Below are 19,822 nucleotides of genomic sequence, written 5' to 3'. Positions count from 1 at the left end.
TCTGATCCACCCAGATTCCAAATACACATGTTCTCGTTTATTTTTAGTGGGAAATGTTCAGACTGATAGGTCAGATTTCATGTGTTCTGGTTGATTATCTGAGATTTCTGTCGAGGGACGAGTGGAGGAAATGTCAGATTAGTTTCTCGAAGCTAAACTATCTGCCTGGTTGAATACAAAAGTAAAATAAAATGTGCTCTGGACTTTTGGCTGAAGAAAACCTTCGGCTGTCAGAGTTTCATTAGATGCAACTGAGAATTTTTTCAGACCTGGCTGTGTCCAAAATCATCCACTCATTACCTCCACCTATAGATATTACTATATAGTGAACTTTGCAGGAAGCTCCTCAGAAAAAAAGCGACATTTTCACTCTCTGTGCTGTTAATTACTTCACTGCTGTTGCTCAGTTAAAACACACAGACTGATGTGAACCGGCTGGGATTGTAGTGATAAATTCATATCATACTAAGCATGTTTTCCAAAATAAATAAATGAAATGAACATTTTTTTGTCAAATCAAATCATAAACAGATTAAAACAAATTATTGTTTTTAACTTTAATGTTTCCACACTATAACTCATGGATTTGTTTCATTCCTGTTGTCATTTTGACAAGTTCCACATATAAAAAAGGTACATTCTGTAGAAAATATGTCTTAACACTCTAAAAATAGCCGTCAGAAGTCACTGGAAATGCCATCACCCCTACAAAGTGCACTGTATAGTGTATGGGGACTGATTTCAGACAAAGTCTCTCCAGGTGCAGATTCATTCTGTTGTCCTTTTTGTCTCCATGCTCAGCTGTAGTCCAGACGTCTTTGTCAAGTGTAAATATAAAACAAGGCAACAGTGAAAGTTGACCCAATAAAACGTCTTATTTAAACTCAGAATAGACAATAAAATGTCCTTATTAGCTTTATGTTCTTCGTTCAACTCTTCATCCAAATGTTCAACTTGTACTTGTTCCAGGAGCTCCAACTTTAGATGTTTAATCCCTTTAAATGTTGGAAATGTCGATGAGGGGAAACAAATGTGGTTTTGTTGTCATCTTAAGAACCACAGTCCAGCTTCCTTCATGTTTCCTTTTCTGCAGAGAAGATCCTTGTACAGCTGTAGTCCAGACATCTTTAAGTGTAGATAAAAACAAGCCAGTAGTAAAGGCAGACCAAACAAAACATCTTATTTAAGCTCAAAATAGACAATAAAATGTCGTCATTAGCTTTGTTTTCGTAATGAAACATTCTATCCAAACGTGTAACATGTATCGGTGGGGAAAAATACCAACAAATGCAGATGAAGCTTTGACGTAAAGACCTATCTGGAGAACCACAGTCCTGCTTCCTTCATGCTTTCTTTCCTGCAGAGAACAGCTGCCTGGCTTTCTTCTCTCGTCCCTCCAGACTCTGGTTGCTGTTCTGTCCGTCCCGTTCCTTCTCCTGCAGCGACACACAAGTGCATCCAACGGCCACCGAGACGTAGATCTCAGCGTAGGAGTGTCGGCCGCCAATGCATGATCCCGTCCTCCTCAGGACGACAGACGGAGTGTAGACCGGAGTGCTGCGGTGCTGGTTGCTCTCCTCACCGTAAGGCCCGATCAGGCAGCCTTTACAGAGGCAGTAGGCCTCAGGGATGTAGCGGGGATATCTGTTGGGGTCGTAGGAGAGCCTGGAAACACGGATTATAAAGAAACACAAGAAAAACTGCTTCAGTGCTCTTAAATGTGAGAGATTACAGGTTGAACACACAACAAAACATATATCTGTAGTTTGACATTTGCAGAGCTGTGATGGTCAGGGAGCATTTAAGGTTAGTTTTTGTGTGACTCACCCACAGTCACTTATCAAGCTATTGTTTTTCTGTAATAAAGTGGGTGATTAATGAGAATTTTTGAACATTTTTCAGCTGCTGCAGCACAAAATTTGTTATTTTAAGCCAGAAACATGATTAAGGAGAATACGAGAAGTTCTTAAAGCCAGAAAACATACTGCAGCTCATACAGTGGAAGCAAACACCTGAAAAGGTAATATAAAGTATTTTATATGAGGTCATGATTCCATTGACAATACTGATATATTTAATATAACAACTGCATAAATATGACAAACTTGCACTGCACAAACACAAGACTTTGGTGCAAATAGCAAAAAAGTCTGGTCAAACAATGGAGAGATTTAGCATTTTTTTAAACAATCTGTGGTGTTTCTGTTATTTTTCTCAAATTAACACAGTTAGTTAGAGCCAAATCAGTTATTTTTTTTCTGTCAAACTTTAAAATCAAAGTAAATCAAAATATTTGTGGTAGATACACTTACTTTGAAAGAGCAACCCATTATTACATGCTTTACAACTTTATTTAGCAAAGTTTACTCTGTTTTATAAATCATTTACAAAGCAACACTTCCGACATGTTTTTAAGAAACATCTTTGTTGTTAGAAGATATTTTAATTATAAAGGTGTCATTTAGAAAGAGAGAACTGATGAGGAAATTTTAAAATCAGTCCCGCAGTGTTGCAGTATGAAGGTAAAACTCAGAAATTATTCTAGAAAATTATTATTAATGGAATTTATTACCATGTGTCAACAATTAAATAAGACATAGAGATATATTCATGGTATTAAAATACTGTTTGGATGTTTGGTTTTGGTTTAAGTATCCAATATTTTACTTTTTCCCATCTCTGAATGTAATTTTTAAAGCAAAGAAACTGATACGAAGTAATTTGAATCAGAGGTAACACAGTGAATATGAAAACTATATAATAAAACAGCAGCCTAATGTAAAAACAATTGTGCCAAATAAATATTTTATTTATCCACAGAATACTGTAGAAAACACTAGTTCCAATGTCCCAGCTGCTCTCACCTGTAGGCCCAGGGGGAGACGCTGCGCAGGTTGACCGGGAGGCGGGTCTTGCTGTCGGTCAGGGTCCGCGAGGTGCTCGGGCAGGTCAGGTTGAGCTTCTCCTGCGGCTCCAGCTGCAGAGCGTGATGAAAAGCGCTCATCACTCCGACTGAGAGCCGCCCGAACATCTGCTCCAGAACCTCCTCCGGCAGGTCCAGACAAGACCGAGTCCTGGTGGCCTTCTTTCGGATCCGAACCGCCCCGGTGGGCCAACCGGACAGCAGCACAGCCAGGTGCAGCAGCAGCAGGACGCGGATCCGACGCGGCATCACTGCGTTCCTCTCGTGCCAAAAATGCGTATTCACTGAAAACACACCTTAGCCTTTTTAAAAGATGACAGGTAGATTATCAGAACAGAAGTGACCTTTTGGGGCAGTTTTGTCCCAAGCAAGTTATTTTCTTCTGTTATAATCCAGGGAAAACCAGCAAACACTCCCCAGTCCTGGCGTTAAAACCGAGGCACAGGCGCGCCGCCAAGGAAACATTTTGGCACAACGCATCCACAGCGTCGCCAGGAAGAATAACTACCTTAAAAATCGAAATTATGAACGAGCTGGACGTTTAACACCTAGTACTTTCTTTTAAAGACGAGGGAAAATGGCACAAAGGACGTTTTCTGCTCGCTTCCCGCCGGCGACGCGTGCGCAAAATCTGAGTGAAGCGCACAGGAACAGAGTGATCCGCCAGTCAGAGCGAGTCTGAATCAGACTGAGGAACTGAGAGATTTAGTCTCGTCATTAAACTTGTGGCCTTGGCAATAAAAAAGAAGAAGAAGAAGCCAACGTTCATGAGAGCAGCTCCTGACGTGAGTGGGAAGTGCAGACTGTTGGCTGTGTCGCTCTGCTGCTGGATTCTGGCTGCGCACCAGATCCAGCGTCACTCCCCAGCTGAAGTGGAACCAGCGATATTTAAAACCTCAGCTCCGGATTCACAGAGCAACTATGGAGTCCAGGTCAAACAGCCACAAATCATTTCTAAACGCAAAGGCCACGTATTTGTGATTCTTTTTTCCTTCAAAGACTCCATTCTCGCTGTCACTTAGTGTGAATCAGTGACATTAAGATTTATTTGAGGCAAAAGGTTTAAATTATATTACACATATAAAAAAGCCACTTAAAGCTTCACTGAATACAGCGACCAGAGTCTGTGTGCTTTAAAAAAATAAAAATAAATAAAAACCTCAGACCACCTGGTTTACAGCTAAAGTTTGTTCTGCTCGTGATGAAACTGATCAATTTTCTTCTTGAGAGAATAATTTATTTTTATTACATAATAAGCAACAAAGAAATAAAGACATTTTAATTTAAAAAATCGATGTTCATTTTAGGAATAAATACAAATGAAATAGGGACTGAAATGGATGGACTACATATGTTTCATACATCATGTTGATGGATTTCCCAGACTCGCACATGGAAACATACAGTGCATTTAAAAGTATTAGAATGGAGAAATGTTTATCCATTTGTTTGGCACCAAACTCCAACACACAGGGTGACAGTAAAACATCTTAGGAACAGCATGTCCACAAGTAATCTCTGCACTCAGATATGAATTTAAATACATTCAAATTGAAGTTAAAACACTTTAACCTCATAGTTTCATGCTAAACCCACAGCTGGAACACAGAACCACAAGAAAACTGTCCAAATACTTCCAGACTGCACTGTGTAAACATGTACCTTTAACAAAATTATCTGAGAAAGTAACTCAGATGATCAGACTGAGAGGAGTAAAAACATCTCACTCCTCAATTCGGAGGAGTCTCTGAACCCTCTAAAGGTCTGCAGAAGGTGCGAGTTTAAAATGTTCTGGTTTTGTGGTGAGGCTTTTGTGTTCTTTCCTGATGAAGGTGCCAAACAGAAAATGTCCTGATAAGGAGTTGAAGGCTGAAGCAGCTACTCTGGCAGCAGGTCATCTCCCAGGTCTGCATCGGCAAAGTCGTCATCCTCAACTCGCCTCTTGGCTCCTGTCTTTGGTCTCTCCATCTGAGGCCCGAGTGGATCCACGTAGGAAGCATCTGCACACAAGAGGAACACAACATTTTGCTTGTAATGAATGTCCTGGAGGTACACAGCACTTCAACACACATTTCATAAAGAAAGTCAAACTCAGCTTTATTGTCAATTCTTCAATATGTACATGACATACCAAGGATTGAGATGACCTTACTCCTTCTCTGTGCAACAGTAGACATTTAATAAACACTTAGAAGGTTCTGAGATAAAGAATATAATATAAATGTAGAAATGTGACATACAGAATAAGATTTAAAAAGGTACAAAAAAATAAATTAAGAACTAGAAAGCAAACACCTAAGTGTTACGAGAAGGGGGTGGTAGAACCCAAGTGCAGACTCAACAGACAGGCAACAGGTGTTAAAGGAAAATGGGATTTATTAACCAAAAATCAAAACTGCTACAGACCAAGAACTAGACCAAGGAGGCAGCGTGAAAACCAAGCAGTCAAACACAACAGAACTATGGGGGAGTACACACACTCAGGGAAACTAAGGAGAAACCAGGCAGAGGTCCATAAACAACTACTGAGTCCAAGGGGAAAGCAGAAAGGTCCAAAAAAAAAAAAACTTGACGTAGTCCAGAAGGAGTTGGGTTTGTCGGGGACGGCAGGTCAAACAATGATCCAGCAACAACTGAGGGAAGCAGCGGGCTTTTATGGCAAAGGAGGGGAGCAGGTGAGTGGGGTTGGCTGATTAACTGCAGCTGAAGCCTATGCAGTAATCAGCCGGCAGCCAGAGGGCGAGTGATTGGGAGAGAGAGAGAGGGAGAGGAGGGAACAGAGGAGAAAAAGGGGCAGGAGCTGGAGTGGAACCATGACACTAAGGGGCCGTTTACATGAGGACGCTTGCAGGTAAAAATGTCAAAATATTTCAACAAAACACCCTATCGTTTATACGAGGACGGCGTTTTGGGGGCTTAAAAACGCAAAAATTTGAAACCGGCCTCCAGAGTGGAAAAGTTGAAAACTCTCCGCAGTTACGTTTCCGTCTAAACAGCAAAACGCAAAACTTTGCCGAGATCTGACCACGTCGCACACGCGATTACGTCACATACGTGCACCAGTGCTTTGGTTTGCCAGCCGGTACAAGGACGTAAACAAAGATGTGTGATATTTCCATCCTTCATACCTTCATGCAACTCTGGCAGTCCTGTATGTACACTACAGGAGTCGTACCAACAAACGTGCAGAATCTGTACAGATTCCATTCATGAACATTTACCGCGGCGGAGATCCGAAAAAGGAGATATGGCGGAGTTTTATCACAGCGCCACCCAGCTGCCTGGCATGCATATCCAATCGAATTCCACACACTATAGAGTCACCGTATATACGCAGATTTCCTTCAAAACTGCTCGTCTAAACGTGAAATGACAAGACGCCACTTTTGCGTTTTCTGTTAAGATGGTCCTCGTATAAACGTAGCCTAAGACTGAATACATGTGTACAGAATTGAGAGATTTTTGACGTCAGCTGATGTCAGATGATTTTAAAATAACTTTTAACTGTATATTAGTTGTGTGTTATGTCAAGACACAACGAGGATGGAATCCAAAAGTCTATCCGGTTGAAGTGGGATGTAGAGGATTTGTGGCTGCTTCGTTCATCAGGCTGCTGAAAGACATAGGCATCCGCGGACAGGCTCTGCAGCAGACGATAAGATCAGTCTCTGAAGCGGCCGAAAGAAGCAGTCAGTGGATATGGATCAAACGGAAGGACCCTTACTGGGCTCATAGAACAGCAATATAATTCACTTGAGGTATGCGGCCAGCTTAGGAGCTGGCTCAGGGAGTTGGACGCCACTGCCTCAGTGGGGCATGCCCATGGGGCATGGGATAGCCCCATGGGCTATCCTATGCCATTCATTCCACAGCATTTTCCGTCAGTTTAGGTTACTGAGATAGTGCCGATTGTGTCCTCGAGCCACTGGCAAAGGACTATAGTTAGGGCTTTAGTTCCCTGTTCCTGCATTACCAGGTTAATGCAGTATGATTTGGCACGAACACAAGCTGAGGCTTGATCAGCCTGTTGCTGGCCACCTTTGAGGAGGGTGTCTAGTGTTTAAAAGGCCGAAACACCCTATGATTTAAAGGCACACTACTGATGATGTGTCCCGAAAGTAACATCTTTCCCAAGTCATACACTCCTTCCATCCCATATCAAGGTATACCTCATGTGAGTGCACACCATCTACTGGCACAAAGGATAATTTAACATCTTATCCAGTGTTTCATGACTCTAAGAATACACAAATCAACAATCACAAAGATAAAATTCTGTAAAGGATACATAGAAATGCTTTATTCTTGGAATTAGTGGCTCGAAAACAAACAATAACGTCTGTTAAACAGGCTTCTGTCATGTTATAGTCACCTTATTGTTGGAGATTAGGAGATGAGTATCAGAGACACAGAAACACGTATATGAGCTGCGCAAATCAATTGTTGAATTTATGTGTCTTACGTACATTGGTTTTGTTTTCTATTTCAAACACCAGTCATTTTTGTTCACAGCGTTCTGTCCCTACTGTTTATACTGTAACCTACTCTACATACCAAACTGAAATAAAGCACTTTACTGATGCTTTGTAGTTCTGGTTAGATGCTAAAAAAAAATTTTTTGTACAATGACAAAGCTGAATCTAACCTAATTTTACTTGAAATGAAACCTAACAAAGAACACCAGGGTGAACAAAAACAATAAAAACTTTCCTTCTTAAAACACTCCTATGAATAGGTTGTTTACCTACAATAACTTGTAGGTGAAGAAATTCAGTCAGAGTGTTTTTAGGGGGAACAAAAACCTAATAGCTGTATAAAACACAAAGGTTGTAAAAATGGATTTTATGATCATTTTTTCCTCAAGAGGCTTTTGGAAAATGAAGCCCTGATTTGTCTGTGAAGAATTTCAGTCATTCAGGTCGAAGGATTTCCTGCAATAATACTATGCTGAAGGAAAATGGATTTGCCGTATTGTTTTATTCAGGATGAAACAGATGTGTAAGCTGATTCTGTTTTGTACAATTGTCAGTAAGCAGCAAACAAACGTTTATACAAGCATTCTATAATTTGCATTTGACACTAGAGCTCAATGATTTCCAGTAACGGCTGATTTTTAATGGAATATCTCCATAGGGATACAGAGGAACATTTCCAGCAACCATCACTTCTGTGTTCTAATGCTACATTGTGTAGCTAATGGTGTTGAAAGGCTCATTGATGATTAGAAAACCTTTGTGCAATTATGTTAGCACATGAAATTGCCTAGGTGACCCCAAACTTCTGAACTATAGACACCACAGTTTGAACCCTGTGTCAGACTGTATCATATTTTCTTATATTTCACTGTTTTGAAAGATGATTCAGATTCGAAATTCAGTAATTATTTAGGCCCATTTGCAGGTAAAATGACATTTGGTGTGCAAATGTAAAATATTTGTCAACAAAACCACATATTAAACTGTTTTTTGTTTAACTGTATTGTTATTCATTATCTGCTCATACACCAGCCATACACATAAAACTGATTATACATGAATATGAATTTATTTACAACTACATTACAGCCTGTTTCAAACCATTTATCATATCTTCATATGCTGATTAGAAATGATATGTAAGAACTGTTCATCTTCAACACGGTCTCTCAATCTTTTGAAATGTTCTTAAGTTGCATTTTAGTGGCTTGAAATGCCACCAAAGGAGCTAAACTGTCCAAGAAAACCTCCTGATTGTGTGTTATTATTTTATATATAATAAACTAGCAAAGCCTCAAGGTAGTTCAACAACACAAAAGGTTCAAAGATAAATAAGATAATCATTCGGGTGGTTTATGTCTAGGAATTAACTGCAGAGAAATTCAACTGTTTCCTCACCGAGTTCTTTGGGGCTGCTGGTCTCGTAGGGCTCATTAGAACCAGGAAGAGATCTCATCTTGGCGCTCAGACGTTCTCCTTTAATGCTGCTGCTGCTGCTGCTGTGGCCGCTGTCTGCACAGAACACACATGAAGGTACACACACAAAATAAATTATAAACTTTTTACAGCATCAATCATAATCAGAATCAACTGTTGTGACAGAGGTAAAGCAGAACCAGTTTGTGTTGCCAAAGGACAATTTAACCCCAACAGTGCAAGTAATTGTAGCCGGTGAAGCTTTTGCACATTCTGAATTGCGAAATTAGATTTTTTTTTAAATCGGTTAGTTGATTGGTCTATAAAATGTCAAAAAATGATGAAAAATGTCACCCAAAGTCAAAGATGATGTCTTCAGAAATCTTATTTTGTCCAAAAATATTCAGTTTGTTGAAGTAAAGAAGTAAACAAACCAGAAAATATTCAGATTTAGGAAGCTAGAGCCAAAGACTTTTTTTTAAACCCTTAACAAAATACTCGACTCAAATAAATGATTATCATAACTACTGATAATGTAAAAGTTGACAGCTAATCAAATAATTAATGAAGTTCTGACATATTCCTAAAGCACAATAATTAATATTCCAGATGTATTGTGCTGAACTGACTTTAAATTGGCTGTTTTGAACACAGCTAAATATACATTATTAAAGTGATGCAGCAGGTTTTTCAGCAAAATATTATCATACTGCAGTTGCCAGAGCTTCAGCTTGGCTAATATTCTTCTGCTCTTAGTCATTTTGGTAGCTTTTTTTTTTTTACTTGACTCTTACCAAAGCATCGGAGCAATACTGCAAATACATACTACTGTTCAAAAGTTTGGGCTCACTCAGGTAATTTCGTTTTCCATGAAAACTCACACTTTTATTCACATGCTAACATAACTGCACATGGGTTTTCTAATCATCAATTAAGCTCTCAGCACAATTAGCTGACACAGTGCAGCATTAGAACACAGGAGTGATGGTTGCTGGAAATGGACCTCTGTAGCCCTATGGAGATATTCCATGAAAAATCACCTGGTTCCAGCTAGAATAGTCATTTACCACATTAACAGTGTCTAGATTGTACTTCTGATTAATTTAATGTTATCTTCATTGAAAAAAAAAGATTTTCTTGAAAAAAATATTTCTAAGTACCCCAAACTTTTGAACATAGTGTACTACAGATCAACCTCATCCCAACTTATTTAAATACTTATGACCATGTTTTGTTTTGTTTTTTTTTTAACAGATATTGATTACATTTTATTTAATTACCTAACCCTCTTAACTGAGCCATCACAGTTGCAAGACACCATCTCTTAGTTAAAATACAACAGGTATTACATCCTCCTAGCTGCTAAATAACAGAACCAGCTGGGCTCCTTGGCATCTTATATTCAGCTGGTGCTCCTCATTGGATGTACTGAATATGTTGGAGTGTGTGTGTGTTCCAGGCTTAAATGATGCCCTGACAGAACACTGTAGTGAACTGAAGGTCAGACATGATTACAGTCGGCAGCAGCCAACATCTGGCTGCCAGGTAGCCTTGGAAACTGAGGAGATCAGTGGCAGAAAGCTGAAAAACAGGAAGGAGGCCCGATATTCCACCTTCACTCACAGTCCCAAATATTTCACACGAGGCCTCGCAAGCTGCTGGCAAACCGAAACCTCTGCTGGAAAACTGTTTTTTTTTCTCTTCTCCGTTTGCTCAGAGAGTCTCAGTGGCATTTCTCTTTTATAATACACAACTGGGATACATGAATGTGTGGAATGACAACAGGTTGGAAGAACTCAGAATTAATCGTGTGCAACAGTTTCCACGATTACAGACGCAATAAATAACTTTTATGCAGCTCCTCAGCACAACTAATGGTAACATTTCTCTCCCAGGAGTTGATGGAGATGTTGATCAATATAGACGACAACTTTCTGGCTTGTACAGCTCACTTTTAAACCAAACTGAAAAGCAACAATATACAAGCATAAAAGGGTCAAACAAAGCCTTTAAAAAATCATAAATGAATGTACCTTAATGCAGGTTCTCCATTTGAACAAAGAAATAATACAACATATTAAAATAATATAATGTTAAAGGAATAGATTGAGGATTTGACACTTTTTTTACTCTGTGAAGTTTTTTTTTCCTGGTTTAAATCAAAGACTGAAGCAGGTTTGGCTATGTGAGAAAAACCTTCAGCTTGAATGTCAATCATGAGAGCGCTGCAAACCTGCACACCCTCTTCAAACCACACACTATACATTTCTGTAAATACACAGATTTTACAGGAGAGATGGAAAACTCTCAGGTGCACTCAAGGTTTTTTTCAAATACCTGAAAAAGTTTAGGTAATCAGTCTCTTTCTCCTGTGTGAGAGCACTCAGTGCAAACATCAACCACAGTCCAACATCACAGCTGCCTGTCAGAGGATTTCTGGATCAGGTTCAGGTGTTTTGACCATAGTTAGATTTCTTGACTTAGGAAAACTGTTGAAAAACACCCACTTCTGCAGTGTCCGTTTGCAGCGCTTCACTCAGAGGGTTTTAAGTGTAATTCTTAACTTCTAAAAGTATCAACACTTTAAACTAGAAAAGAAATTAGTAAGATGTTCACCAGAGACTTTGTGTGACTGATCATCGTTTAGCGGATTAATGAATGCTGTGAGCTCCTCAAAATGCAAACTAAGAGTGTTGCTACAATGAAATTAAGAGTTGTTTTGGTGCACAGCTCTTTGGCAGGTCTTGAGGCTGTACAGTTAAAAGCAAATGCTCAGTTCAATTCTTGAGCATTTTGTTAAACTGCAGATGTACAGATGTCTGAAATCCCCTCTGGATGACGACACCAGATAAAACAAGAACACATCAGTTTTTCTATCTTGTCCAAGTAAAAATGGCCACAAGTCCAATCCTACAACCTGCATCTTTCACCTTTTTATTTCTGAGTCTTACGTACCTCTCCCTGAGTCCAACACTGGACTCAACTGTTTAGATTCTGGGCAGCAAAGCAGAAGCAGAGTGAGAATACAGATGAAGGCAGAAGAGCCAGAGAAGCAGAAAGACAAAAAGAACAAGAGTTGGACTGAAAATTGTCGAGTGAAAAACACAAATCAGACAGAGAGAAGCATTTAAGTCCACTACGTGAAATGAGTGCTGATGAGAATGAATCAGTGTGTGTTTTAAAACCTCCATTATCTCACCTGCTTTGACATCATCTGTTGTGCCACAAGAACATAAGAAAAGGATCGATGGTTTAGTTAAACAGCTCATGTAGGAATATGAAAGACTGAACATGTAAGACAATGTTGGATGACGTCAAGTGATCCAGTTACAAGCTCTGGCACTACTAAGCAAATAAAAAAATGAGGTATTTTAACGGAATATATAAGTCTTGGCAGGGTGGAGCAGCAAGTACATTAACAGGTGTCTGATATATATACTTAACTACACTACAGGACTCAACCACAGACGTTCAGCTGCACAGCAGAGAAAGTTTGGTACTTGTTACAGTTTTTGGCAACTCTCTAGTTTGTCTGGATTGCATTTGAAATTTGCTGATGGGCCAGTTTTCCAGTATTAGAGCCAGCCTGTATTTGTTGTGGGTCTGTAGTGAAGGAGTGCTAACACTGTGGAAGTTTGGTCTCTTTGGTGTTTTCTGTGGTTCAGGACTGATGTGTTCAGGGCTGCTTATTCTACAGCCTGATCCCGAAGCTGCATTTACATTCAACATGGACCACTTTGTATTCCAAACCATTATGGACAGTTATTAGTAATTTAGTAAACCAATGAGGGCTGTTATTCTGACCTGTTGGTGACGTACATCTCCCAATACCAACAAAGTTCCTTTAATTACCTCTAATCACAGTATTTATGAAAGAACACAACTACGAACAAAAGTATAGTCTGCACTCAGCATGGTGTAAAGAAAAATACCCATAATGCTGGACTTCTTAGGAGAGGTGAGGACAGGTGTGGAGATGTCTGCTGCAGCATGTGTGAACAGCACAAAGAAGGGGGGAAAAAAAGAGGTGGTGACATATGAAGAACATAATGAATGTGATGGGAAAGATGGTGATGATGTGATAAACATATGGTTTTGGTGCTAAGATCAACTATTATAGGCTCGGTACTGTTTAAACTTTCGTAGCAGCATCAAACAATGTATTCTGATACTATACTTTGAAGAATTTTAACAGATGTTTTATCCTTTTTTAATTATACAAGGGGGAAAAAAAGCAAACTTCTCAAACTCTAGATGTCATTTCAACACAAATAATAATAGAACTTTGCCTAAATATAATTAAACACAGTCTAAACAACACTGCAAACCTGTGTGGAGTCTAATATAATGTTTGGTTTCTTTTTCAAACATTGCAACAGACACATTTAAGGTGGTGCCAAAAAGTTGTGTTTGAAACACAAACCTACCCATGATAGAGTGCCCCCTTGGAAGTTGTCAAACTTTACTGCTTTTCAACGATGAATTATAGCTAAAATGTTTTGGATTTTTTGAGAAGAATTAACAAATCAGCCTTGTACATCTGGACACTGCAAAACTGCTCAAGCTGTCAGGTTGCACCAGGATTGAAAGTAAACAACCCTTTTTAAATCCAGCCACAGATTCCCACTTGGATTTAGGTCTGGGCTCTGACTTGGCCTCCACAACAGTCACCTTGCTGTCTTCAAACCGTTTCTGTGTAGCTTTGGCTGTTTGCTTCAGGTCACTGTTTTGCTGGAAAATAAATTTTCTCCCAAGCCACAGTTCTTTTGCAAACTGCATCAGGTTGTCCTCCACAATTTCCTTATACTGTGAAGCATTTCTATCTTTACAAGCCTTCCAAGACCTCCTGCCAAGAAACATCCCCAAATCGCAATGCTGCCACCACCATGCTACACATCATGATGCCACCACCACCGTGCTTCACATCATGATGCCACCACCACCATGCTTCACAGTGAGGATGGTGTGTTTGTGATGATTTACAGTGTTTGGTGTTTACTTAACATAACATCTGTTCTGATGGCCCAAAAGGCTCAATTTTGGTCTCATCAGATCAAAGAACTGTCTTCCACTTGACTTCAGAGCCTCCTACGTATCTTCTGGTGAACTCTAGTTGACATTTACCATTAGCACATAAAGCTATAGCTGGTGAAGAACGAGCATGAGCTGTTGTTTGCACAGGCTCTCATCTCAGCTGCTGAAACTTGCAACTCCTTCAGAGGGATCATAGGTGTCTTGGTGGCCTCCCTCACTAGTCTTATTCTTGCACATTCATTACGTTTTTGAGAATGACCCGCTCTAGGCAGATTTACAAATGTACCATATTTCCTCCATTTCTTAATTATGGCTTTAACTGGACTCAAAGAGATAATCAATGACTTGGAAATGTCTTGACTGATCCTTTGACTTTTGCTTTTCAATACCATTTTCCTGGAGCTGCTTGAGGGTTTCTTCTGTCTTCATGGTGTCATTTATATCCAGGAGTACTGATTCAGCAGTGACTGGACCTTCCAGTTACAGGTCTCTTTATACTTTAGTCAACTGAGACACATTCAGTGCACTCAAATGATTTTCATTTTAGTATTTTTGTGACTTCTAGCATTGGCTAGCAGCTCCTGTGTTGAATTAAGTGGCTCACTTTGAAGAGTGTAAATACTTCACTTATTTTACATTTTATGTTTGTAATTAGTTTACATTACTTTGTACTAATCTGTTGTACCTTTGACATGAAATTGGGTTTTTTGTAAAGTCAACTAAATTGACCATGTTTCAGTGTCAAAAAGTAACAAAATTAGAAAACTTACAAGGGGGGTGAATACGTTTTATATGCACTAAACCTGATGTTACCCCCACATGTTGAAGGGTTGGGTCGGTACTCTAAAAGATCTCAAATCCAAAAACAACAACAACAACAAAAATAAAGTGTGGACAATAGCTGTAGAATAAATATGGTTTCAGACTAGCCGGAGTAGAAATATTCTATGTCTTTGGTGATCGACTCACCAGCGCTCCCTGCGCTCCCCTCTCTGCCTTCTCTCCGACCTCTAGCGCTGCCTTCCCGTCCAGACTTCACCCTCTGCAGGAGAAGAGAAAGACGGAGGAGGGTGGAGAGGATGATTAGGAAAAATGGTGGTGAAATTGGCGAAAAAGGTAAAATTGCAAACAAAACTGTAAATGATGTTCAAATTAAAAAGCCACAAAGTTTTCAATCAGATGAAATTTCTGATGTGCTCTTCAAACAAAAGCCTGCCTTATAAATTACGTATTTTTTGGCATAAAAACTATTATCATGTAATAAAAAGCTAAGCAGAAATATTTAAATAAACATACAATGTAGAATTTGGCATTAATACATATAAAAATGCCATGTAAAGTTTCCAGCTTGTGTGGACTAAACCTGAAAGAAGTAAGAAACAATCCAGTCATGAACAGCTAGTAAGAAGAGATGAAGGCATAATTAGGAAAAAACAACAAGGACACATGAATTACAATGGAAAAATAACTAAACTTGGTATAAACATACCATCAGACAGAGCAAGGTCATAAATTTAATGGCATTTAATATAATTGTTTTTACTTTAAATCTTTCTCTCATTCGTCATCTCCAACACTATGCAGTTATATCAGCAGGGTCTGTTGTTTTTCCACCGTCATCCAGTTTGGATTTAATTATTGAGTCAACTCTCTGGCTGTGTCTGTCACTCTGTCATTCTCTGTAGGATTGTTTCTCTGGTCCAACAACGTCTGTGATTTAAGAGCAGCTGGTTGTGATTTGATAAAGTCATCCTCTTAATCTGTTCCTGGCTCTAATAAATATCTCCACAGGACAAAACCAAACATCTCCATTACTCTTCAAAAACTGCCTGACCTCGAAACACCTAGAGTTGCACCTTACAAGTGTGTCAAACAATTTGGGTGTGGACTTAAGTTTGAGCAACACCATTAGATACTATGTATTACATCTTTCAATAACAAAATTTCATTTTGGGATTTATTTTAAGTTATGCAATATTTTGGGATTTTAGGTGATTTTTCCTTCCAGTGTTTAGTCAGAGATGGAAGGAGTGAAGGTCATAAATCACAAATATGATTATTATATGAATATTCCAATGACTGCAAATCCCCACTTGAAAGGGATTTTCCCACTTAAAAGGGAATTCCATTGAATTTACTCACCAGAGGTCTTGGGGAGAGAGAGTTGCACAAAGCGTTTTGTGGACCACAAAATTCCTAAAACTATATTCTGTTGCATCATTGGTGATCCATTTTATTTAATATCTTCATTGTGCATTCAGCAGTGTTAGAAAAGTGCAATGTGGACCAATCTGATACCAGCAAATATTGCTTGCCAACGTAGAAACACACAGATGTCTTGAGTTTTTCTAGACTGATGAAGAAACCTTAGGCTTCATTTCTACCAGCAGAAAATAAGAAATAATCACCCTGGGTGGTTATATTCAAACCACTAACCACTTATCTAATCCATCCAGATTTGTCAGGTGACACCAAACAACCGCATCACCATCAGGCTTGCAAACAATTCAGCAAACACTAAAGCTGTTAAAAGAACCCAGGATTAGTGTCAGCCAGGTGTTAAACAGCTGTATAGCAGCTGCTCTCCTGTCAGCACTGATGGTCTGAATAATGGAAACTCAGCAGAAGAGAAAAACAGCTGGTTTTCATGCATTTCTGGATACACAGTGACCACTGAGACCTTTTGCAGCAAAATGGATACATGCATGTTTTCAATCATCGTGCTGTAGAAACAGAACGCCACGCCACCACTGAGGTGACAAAAAGATGATTTATGAAAGTTCTGTAATGTACGACTGCAGAGTAAGCAGGCAGCATTGTGTTGAAATTGCTTAGATGTGCCTTAACATAACTTTATATCAATAAACAAGGCTTCTGAAATAGGGTCTATTCAAATGTAATCTAAAGCCAGAGCATTAGATTTGTGCCAGCTCGCCCTTATTAATAGTTTTAATAGCTTCTATATCCATCTTTAGTAGCTAGCTCCTATTTTTGCAGTGTCTTTGTATCTTTTTTCTATTGGAATTTCCCTGAATGAAAATACTATTTCTTTGTATGTTTCTCCTATGTGCTTAAGATAATATCAGGAAAAGCGGCCAGACACCTGAACCAGTGCTGATGTCGGTACTGCAAAAACTATCAAGAAGAATCAGCACGAGATTGTAGAAATAGACTATGGACAGCTGTAAAATCTGTGTTTATTTATGTGGAAACACTGATAACTGCTGTTTTGAAAGCTACTAGAGACCCAACATGCCTGTTTTCTGATCTCAGTCATCTTCTCCACCTTCTTCTGGATGGTTAATTGTATTCTACCTTTAAGTGCATTCTCAATTCAGCCATTTACTTTTAACATGACAGCTGCACATTTAAAACTTCTTAAACTTTAAACAACTCTCATTTTTGTAGTGTTTCTGCATTTCTTTACTGTATTTTCTTTTAATAAAAAGGCTCTTTTCTCTACCTGTTTGCCCCATTTGTATAAGATTATGTCCAGGAAAAGCTCCCAAATACCCGAACCAGTGTTGATATCAGTACTCTTAAAAACCATCAAACAGAATCACAACAAGATTGTAGAAATAGACAAAGAGCTGTAAAATCTTTGTTCATTTACACAGAATTGCTGCAAACTGCTGATTTGAAAGGTAGCTATAAATTTCTGATAGACACTAGAGACACAGCAACAGTTCTGTGACCTCCTTCATCTTCTCCACAAAGTTCAGCTTGGATAATTGTGTATGTTAATATACGTATTTTACCTTTGAGTGCATTCTCAGTTCAGCCATTTACTTTTAACATAGTTGTCTGAGAGGCATTAGAGACACAACATACCTGTTCTCTGATCTCCTTCATCTTCTCCACCTTCTTCAGCTTGGTGGCGTAATCTTGGACTTCCTTCAATCCCATGTCTGTGCACAGCCTCACCAGGAAACGCAGGCCTGGACACAGACACACATACTCTATTATTTCATTTACCATTAGATCATCTGCTAAAAATGACACAACCAACGAGGTGAATTACATTCCACGTTTTCCGGAAACTTGCGGTGGATGTCTTTGTAAGTTTCCAGAGCTTTTTGGTAGTTTCCTGTAATGACAAAAATAGGAAAAACATTTACCACACTCTGCCGGTTCACTGATTTTTTTTAAATGTCATGAAAGGTCAAGTGAAAAACAAAAGTCATTCTTACCACTTCTTCTGTAACAGCTTGCTACCATTAGCTGCCATTTCACCTGGGTGGGTCTGAGGAACACAGAGAGTATAAAAATATAAAAACCAAATCAAACAATTCACAGCCTTGTGTTTAACCACTATAGACTGTATTGTACAAATTGTTGTGTAGTGCAATAACATCTTTAAAAAGCAGGGAAGACAGGTTCAACTAATAAAATGAAATGCAACTAATGCCGTTTCTTTTTTTTTAGCACTAATACCATAAAAATACAGAAGTTCTGATTGTATTCTATCACCTCTTCAATGTGTACTGAATTCTGAAAACAAATTTAATATATATTCAAGATAATTGCCTTGAACTTAAATATATTGTCTAAAATAAGAGTAAAAAAGAAAAGAACTCTCAAATAAGTTTTGGATATGAATTGCCAATTTTGCACCAGTCCATTTACATTCTCCTACTCTGCTACTTACTGTATGAGTGTTGCCCTTTCAAAGTACTGGATGGCCTTTTCACAGAACTGTGTCTCGATGTAATAAGCCCCGAGCCACTCAATCACATCGATGTTGGAGGGGAAGTACCTGAAGGACTGAACAGCAGCACAACAACATCAGGGCATTTACAGGTAACCTTACAGGTGTACTAATAAGCAAATTCAACATAGCCGGGCTTCATATGTGTAAGCCAGCTCATCAAAAGCCAAAAACCTCAGTCAGAGCTGATGAGTATTCCGACAGTAGTTATCAACTTTTTTGTTAGCCAGCTTCTCTTCTTCAGATTCACATAAAAGGGGATGTTTAACGCGCTGTGACTCTTCTTCTACTCAAGAATAAACTAAAGACTTCAGTCAAAAGTAACATTTTGTTAGAATGGAGAGGCACAAAGAATATAAACACATTTTACAATATGAAGGGCTGCTACAAATTAGGCAAGAGAGGAATACTGGTAGAAAATTATGTGCAAGTTAATATATAATAAATATAAATTTATTTACTGCCCAACGTGACAGCTGCATGTTAAAGCTGTTAAAATTTTAACTAAATCTATGATATACACACTGCTCAAAAAATTAAAGGAACACTTTGAAAACACATATTTCAATGCGGGGAAAAAACAAACTGGATATTTACATTGATATGGACTGGTTAATGTGTTAGGAATGAAAAGATGCCACATTGTTTGATGGACATTAAAATTATCAACCCCCCAGGAGGGCTAAATTCAAGACATTCCAAAATCAAAGTGAAAAACTGATGTGACAGGCTAGTCCATCTTGATGAAATTCGTTGGCAGCAACTCAAAATGGTCTTCAGTAGTTTGTATGACCTCCATATGCTTGTATGCAGCCTGACAATATCGGGACAAGCTCCGAATGAGACAGGGATGGTGTCCTGGGGTATCTCCTTCCAGATCTGAATCAGGGCATCGCTGAGCTCCTGGACAGTCTGAGGAGCAACCTGGTGGTGTTGGACGGAACAAAACATAATGTTCCAAAGGTGTTCTATTGGATTTAGGTCAGGTGAGTATTGGGGCCAGTCAAAGCTGTCAATTCCTTCATCCTCCAGGATGTGCCTGCATCCTCTTGCCATATGAGGCCAGGCATTGTCGTGCACCACATGGAATCCAGGACCACTGCACCAGTGTAGGGTCTGACAATGGATCCAAGGATTTCATCCTGATACCTAATGACAGTCAGAATACCGTTGTCCAGCCTGTAGAGGTCTGTGCGTCCCTCCATGGATATGCCTCCTCAGACCATCACTGATTCACCACCAAACCGGTCACACTGAACAATGTTA

General features: G+C 39.1%; 2 protein-coding genes across 5 annotated transcripts in view; both read right to left on the bottom strand.

Moving 5' to 3' along the window:
- Positions 1-542: 542 nt before the first annotated feature.
- On the bottom strand, positions 543-3,836 carry il17d (interleukin 17d). Its single transcript, XM_022216950.2, has 2 exons — positions 2,865-3,836; positions 543-1,665 (listed from the first exon to the last, which is right to left on the bottom strand). The coding sequence occupies exons 1-2, from the start codon at positions 3,170-3,172 to the stop codon at positions 1,344-1,346; spliced, it is 630 nt and encodes a 209-aa protein (XP_022072642.2). The 5' UTR covers positions 3,173-3,836; the 3' UTR covers positions 543-1,343.
- Positions 3,837-4,187: 351 nt separating this feature from the next.
- ift88 (intraflagellar transport 88 homolog) overlaps positions 4,188-19,822 on the bottom strand; it is a 31,319-nt gene continuing 15,684 nt past the window's right edge. For 2 of the 4 annotated variants that reach the window (XM_022216947.2, XM_051959011.1), the window contains 9 exons: positions 18,497-18,612; positions 18,039-18,091; positions 17,870-17,935; positions 17,680-17,786; positions 14,818-14,890; positions 12,014-12,028; positions 11,770-11,808; positions 8,797-8,910; positions 4,188-4,923 (listed from right to left, as the gene is read on the bottom strand). In XM_022216947.2, the coding sequence (XP_022072639.1) occupies positions 4,802-4,923; positions 8,797-8,910; positions 11,770-11,808; positions 12,014-12,028; positions 14,818-14,890; positions 17,680-17,786; positions 17,870-17,935; positions 18,039-18,091; positions 18,497-18,612 (705 nt within the window). In that variant the 3' untranslated portion in view covers positions 4,188-4,801. The remainder of the gene's footprint in view (positions 4,924-8,796; positions 8,911-11,769; positions 11,809-12,013; positions 12,029-14,817; positions 14,891-17,679; positions 17,787-17,869; positions 17,936-18,038; positions 18,092-18,496; positions 18,613-19,822) is intronic. The other 2 variants (XM_022216948.2, XM_022216949.2) reach the window with 2 other exon arrangements.

Source organism: Acanthochromis polyacanthus, chromosome 14 (genome assembly GCF_021347895.1).
Source record: "Acanthochromis polyacanthus isolate Apoly-LR-REF ecotype Palm Island chromosome 14, KAUST_Apoly_ChrSc, whole genome shotgun sequence".
Classification (NCBI taxonomy): domain Eukaryota; kingdom Metazoa; phylum Chordata; class Actinopteri; family Pomacentridae; genus Acanthochromis; species Acanthochromis polyacanthus.
Note: the sequence above shows the minus strand (reverse complement) of the source record. Positions and strands in the feature narration are given on the sequence as shown.

What these genes read in the sequence shown, in the direction of transcription:
- il17d (XM_022216950.2), bottom strand. Translation starts at nt 3,172, where the DNA reads ATGCCGCGTCGGATCCGCGTCCTGCTGCTGCTGCACCTGGCTGTGCTG. An exon ending in GTCTCCCCCTGGGCCTACAG is followed by an intron (nt 1,666 to 2,864) that starts GTGAGAGCAGCT and finishes CCGTGTTTCCAG; the next exon opens with GCTCTCCTACGACCCCAACA.